The sequence below is a fragment of the Capsicum annuum genome, chromosome 3 (assembly GCF_002878395.1).
Source record: "Capsicum annuum cultivar UCD-10X-F1 chromosome 3, UCD10Xv1.1, whole genome shotgun sequence".
Taxonomy (NCBI): Eukaryota; Viridiplantae; Streptophyta; class Magnoliopsida; order Solanales; family Solanaceae; genus Capsicum; species Capsicum annuum.
The window spans coordinates 13949098-13955097 of record NC_061113.1 but is presented as its reverse complement, the minus strand read 5'-3'; the positions used below and the strand labels follow the sequence as shown (position 1 = coordinate 13955097).

The following is a 6000-nucleotide window of genomic DNA, read 5'->3' as shown; positions in this document are numbered from 1 at the left end:
GCGTAAGCCGTGTAAAGAAGTTCCAAGGCTGTCTTAGTAGATGGAGCTATGGTAACAACAGGCGCAATGGTGGGATCGACAGATGCCATCATTGCTTACTGGATCAGTTGGTCCTGAGAGAACCAGATTTGATGGCAAAGATTTGGTATCGTAAGGTTATCTTGAGTAACAGTCATTGGTGGTGTCGATTTTGATCCTTCAAGATATCCCATGAGCTGATGGCCATTGAGTAGCATCACAGGTTGTTCTTTCTAAGTCGAGAAGTTGATATTACCTTGCAATTTGATAGGTAATTGAGATGCTGGATCGAATTGTACCACATAAACAATAGGTGAAGCAGCAGAAGAACTGTTGTTGGTAGAAGTAGCATCACCAGAGTTAATAATAACTGGAGAGATTTTTTCTTGAGGTGTAGCCATAGATGAGGAGAGAAAGAGGATCTAGCTCATAAGAGGTTAGAGGCATTGATACCATATAAAATCATATAAAGAGAAATAGTCGAAAGATGATTTTATTCCTTTAGCATCCATACTTTAAATACAATAAATAACAACAACCTACAGCTAAAGACTTCTACAATAGGAGTCTTCTTCTACAAATACAAATAGACAGTAACTATATAGTAAATTATTCTAATTCTGATAATATAAAATAATCATGCCTAATAGCTTTCACACCAAAAAAAAAAGACACTCTTTTTAGTGTAAATGATATTCCTAAAGAAACTAATATCTTTTGAATAAGTGTTTATAAAATAAATAAAAGTTACTACAACTTTCTTTCAGTATTTTACTGTTTTAACTTAGTCTAGGCTAATGGTTGTTTAGTCCTTAAGTTTCTCTTGTTAGTGGAAAGCACTATTGAGTTAGTGCCCTTTATTTTTGCATGTTTAGTTGAGTTGTAAGATATGTATAAGGGCTTATCACTGATGGATGATATACAAAAAAAAAGAGTCTTGCAATCCTAGAGAACTCTCTGCCATTCTATTTTCCTGGTAGTTTCCTTTTTTCTTTCTAATATTTTGTTCTTGAGTGAGCTTGAGATCTTTTCTCCAACATTGGTGGTATCAGAGATAGGTTTAGATTGAGGTGATCTATTAACATAAAAAAACCATGGATTTCTAAGGAACTTCATTGAACATATCTCAATCTTCCATCCCCATTTTCATAGGACAAAGTTATCAGCTCTGGAGCATCAAGATAAAGACTTTGTTTAAGTCACAAGATCTTTGGAACTTGATTAAGACAGGGTACGTAGATAACAAACAAGATCTTTGGGACTTGATTAAGACAGGGTACATAGATCCGGATGAAGAGCAACGACTGAAGGAAAACAAAAAGAAGGACGCAAAGGCATTGTTCTTCCTTCAACAGGTAGTCCATGAGATGGTGTTTTCCTGAATTACAGCAACCACCACTTTAAGGCAAGCATGGAGAATTTTGTAAACTGAATTTCAAGGCTCCTCAAAGGTAATAGTTGTAAGACTCCAAACTCTTCGGCATGAGCTTGAAGGTTTAATCATGAAAGGAAATGAATCTGTGCAAGATTTATTGTCTAGAGCAATGGATATTATTAGTCAAATGAGGTCATACGGAGACTAAATAACTGATCAAACCATTGTTGAAAAAATTCTGAGGAGTTTAACTCCTAAGTTTGATCATGTTGTGGCTGCAATTAAGGAGTCCAAAGATTTGTTGAATTTTTCATTCGATGAATTAATGGGTTCTTTGCAAGCCTACGAGGCAAGGATAAATAGGTCAATAGAAAAGTAGGAAGAAAAAGCATTTCAATCTAAGGTGGAGGCACCCAATCCAAGAGAGCATGATAAGGCAGCAATAGGAAGAGGATGAGGCAGAGGTACATTCTGTGAAAATAGCCGAGGTAACTTTAATGAGTAAAGGGGCAATAGAAACAACAAACAATGTTATCATTACAAGATGTTTGGGCATGTGCAAGCAGATTGTTGGTACAAGGAGAAACAAGCGAATTATATTGAGACAACTGATGGAGAAAGTAAGTTATTCATGGCGTATTGTGATACTAATGAAGTTACAGGTGATATTTGGTTTGTAGATAGTGGTTGCTCCAACCATACGTCAGGTATGAAGTCAATCTTTAAAGAACTTGACAAGACACAAAAATCAATAGTCAGGCTTGGTGATAATAACAGCCTTCAAGCGAAAGGAAAAGGAACAGTAGCAATCAAATGTAGTCATGGTAAAGTAAAATTTCTTCATGATGTTCAATTTTTTCCTAGTTTGGCACATAATTTACTGAGTGTTAGGAAACTAATTGCCGCTGGATATTCACTTTTGTTTGATGATAGAGCATGTGTTATTAAAGATAAAACATCAAGACAAACAATGGTTAATGTGCTCATGGCTGAAAATAGAATGTTTCCGCTAAAAGTTTCAAATGTGGAAAATTTTGCTTTGGTTACTGATGCCAAAAATGAATCTGAATTGTGGAATTTGAGGTATGGGCATCTTACTTTCAAGGGACTAAAGCTACTAAGCCAAAAAGGTATGGTCATTGGGTTACCAAAAATTAATTCTTTTGATTTATGTAAAGGTTGCATTTATGGAAAGCAAAGTAGAAAGTCATTTCCTGTTGAAAGGCTTGGAGAGCTTCTACCTTCCTAGAATTAATTCATTCAGATTTATGTGGTCCAATGAATACTGAATCTTTTGATGGAAGTCGATATTTTTTACTCATCACAGATGATTTCAGTCGCATGAGTTGGGTGTATTTTCTGAAATACAAATCAGAAGCTTTTGAGAATTTTAGAAAATACAAGGATTTAGTGGAGAATCGCAGTAGGTTGCGCATAAAAAATCTCCGAACAGACAGAGGTGGTGAGTTCTTATCTAACAAATTTGTTCATTTTTATGATGAATTTAGAATTCACAAGGAACTTACTACACCCTACACACCGAAGCAAAATGGTGTAGCTGAATGCAAGAATTGTACCGTTATAGAGATGGCAAGAAGTTTATTGAAAGGCAAGGGACTTCCAAACCAATACTGGGCAGAAGCAATTGCAACTTTAGTGTACCACTGAACCTATCTCCTACAAAGGCTGTGATGAACCAAACACCATATGAAGTTTGGAAAGGTACAAGTCCTTCGGTAAGCCATTTGTGAATTTTTGGGTGTATTGATTATACTTTGGTTAACTCCCAAACTCGTTAAAAACTAGATGAAAAATAAAAAAATGTATTTTCATCGGTTATTTTCTTCAATCCAAAGCATACAGGTTATATAACCCACTTAGTGGCAAAGTGATAATAAGCAGAAATGTTGTATTTGATGGAAAGTCAAGTTGGAATTGGAGTGAAAAACAAGTACAACAGACCCTCTGAAGTTTCTCCAGATGAAGGACAAGAGGTTGCCCCAGATTTACTTGAAGATACAATTGCACCAGAGAAATCTGCAACACTTGAAGGACCTTCAGCTGAGTCAATTCCACTAAGAAGATCAACAAGAGTTAGAAAAGAGAATCCTAGATATTCTAATCAATCTTGTCAATTTTATTTTATTGTTTCAGAATCTATATTTTATGAAGAAGCAATTGAAAAGGAGGAGTGGAAGAATGCAATAAAGGAAGAATTGATGGCAATAGAAAGAAATGAAACTTGGCATCTCACTTACTTGCCAAAAGGAAAGAATTTTGTTGGCTTAAAGTGGATATTCAAAACAAAGTATCATGCAGATGGAAGTGTAGGAAACACAAGGCAAGACTTGTCACAAAGGGATACTCGCAGCAGGTCATTGATTTTGAAGAGACCTTTTCCCCTGTTGCTTGATTGAAACGGTAAGAACAATTTTTGCCTTAGCTACTAAAATGAAATGGTCACTTTATCAATTTGATGCTAAGTCAGAATTCTTGAATGGTGAACTGGAAGAGGAGGTTTATTTTGCTCAACTTCAAGGTTTTGAAATTAGTGGACAAGAAGAAAAGGTATACCAGTTGAGGAAGGCACTTTATGGGTTGAAACAAGTGCCACATGCTTGATATAGCAAAATCAATTCCTATTTTGTTCAAAATGGGTTTGAAAGGAGTGAAAGTAAGCCTACTCTGAACTTAAGAAAGCGAGGTAACAATGATCTTGTTGTTGTATGCCTCTATGTTGATGATATAATTTATATGAGTTCATCTCACTCTATTGTGGTTGAATTTAAATCTTGTATGATGAGTAGATTTGAGATGACAGATTTGGGTTTGTTGCATTACTTCCTTGGGCTTGAGGTGAAACAAGGGGAAGGTGATGTATTTTTTTCTCAAAAGAAATATGCATTAGACCTTCTTAAAAGATTTGGCCTGGTCAATTGTAAATTTGCAGCAACACCCATGAATATGAATGAAAAATTGCAGCAGGAAGATGGTACCGGGCAAGCCAATGCAAGAAGTTTTTGAAGTCTGGTTGGAGATTTGATTTATTTGTCTCATACTCGTCCAGATATTTCATACTCTGTTGGTGTCGTTTTAAGGTTTATGAGAAATCCATTGAAGCATCATTTTGGAGCTGCAAAAAGGATTCTACACTATATTATTGGAACACTAGAACATGGTATTTGGTACTCTTATGTTTCAAATTTCAGATTGGTAAGATATACTGATAGTGATTGGAGAGGATCGGTGGATGATAGGAAAAGCACATCAGGCAACACTTTCAGTCTTGGATCAGGTGCAATAACATGGAGTTCTAAGAAACAAGCAACGACAACAATGTTGACTTTAGAGGCAGAGTATATCGCAGCAACTTCTTCAGCTTGCCAATGCATTTGGCTTAGGAGAATTTTGTTCGATCTTTAACCAGAAGCAATAGAAAGCAACAAAAATTTATTGCAACAACAATTCCACAATTGCAATGACTAAGAATCCTGCATTTCATGGAAGAACAAAGTACATTGACATTCGCTTCCATTTTATTCGTGAGCTGGTGGAAAAAGAAGAGATCATAATGAAATTTTGCAACACTAATGAACAAGTAGCAGATATATTCACAAAAGCACTGCCCTATCAGAACCATGTCTACTTCAAATAATTGCTTGGTGTTAGTGATTTTTAATCAAGGAGGAATGTTGAATAACTGATTCAAAAAAAAAAGAAGAAGAAAAGTTACTGCAACTTTCTTTCCGTATTTTACTGTTTTGACTTAGTCTAGGTTAGTGGTTGTTTAGTCCTTAAGTTTCTCTTGTTAGTGGAAAGCACTATTGAGTTAGTGCCCTTTATTTTTGCATCTTTAGTTGAGTTGTAAGCTATATATAAGGGCTTATCACTGATCAATAATATACAGAAAAAACAGTCTTGCAATTCCAGATAACTCTCTGCCATTCTATTTTCCTAGTAGCTTTTCTTTTCCTTTCTAATATTTTGTTCTTGGGTGAGCTTCAGATCTTTTCTCCAACAATATCCACAATGATAAATATAAAAAGGGGAAAATATTGTTATATTGCCAACTTTGATATTTTTGTTGACCACATACCTTGCATTCTTGTAGATTCTAATATTCCCTCAATCCAAAACACCGCTTGTATGGACAGAGAATAATAAAAATTACCATCTTATGTTTATTAAAAATTCCTAAATTCTCATGTAGATGAATCTGGCATATTTTTGCAAATTGCGAGTTTTCAGAGAAATGATAGGATTGTCGTCTAACCAACAACGCTTCCGAATCGTAACCAGCCAAGAAGATGTGCTAGAACACCACCAATCAATAGGCAACAAATGACAATTGGAAATAGATTTGTACAAATAAGAAGAGGAACAACCCCAAGAAACGATAGGCAACCAATGGCAAGAAATATTGGAGTTGGAGGTTCAAATATAACATTTACAGATTCAAATGAGTCTGATAATTTTACAAAAAACATTGATTAATCAATTGGATGTTCCTATTTCGTCAAATTTTGATGACTTAGTTAACATAGCTGAAGAACAAAATGATTTAGACTTGACCTTGAGGCTTTAATTAGATTTAAAATTATCTGAAA

At 35.1% G+C, this 6000-nt stretch overlaps 2 protein-coding genes across 2 annotated transcripts; both read left to right on the top strand.

The window, feature by feature from the left end:
• The first annotated feature begins 1937 nt into the window (after window positions 1–1937).
• On the top strand, window positions 1938–3061 carry LOC107865544. Its single transcript, XM_016711790.1, has 2 exons — window positions 1938–2523; window positions 2721–3061. The coding sequence occupies exons 1-2, from the start codon at window positions 1938–1940 to the stop codon at window positions 3059–3061; spliced, it is 927 nt and encodes a 308-aa protein (XP_016567276.1).
• A 783-nt stretch (window positions 3062–3844) lies between these two features.
• Window positions 3845–4816, top strand: LOC124896576 (uncharacterized mitochondrial protein AtMg00810-like). The gene is made up of 3 exons (XM_047408150.1): window positions 3845–3990; window positions 4201–4392; window positions 4492–4816. Exons 1-3 carry the CDS (start codon window positions 3845–3847, stop codon window positions 4814–4816), a joined length of 663 nt encoding a protein of 220 aa, XP_047264106.1.
• The last annotated feature ends 1184 nt before the right edge of the window (window positions 4817–6000 follow it).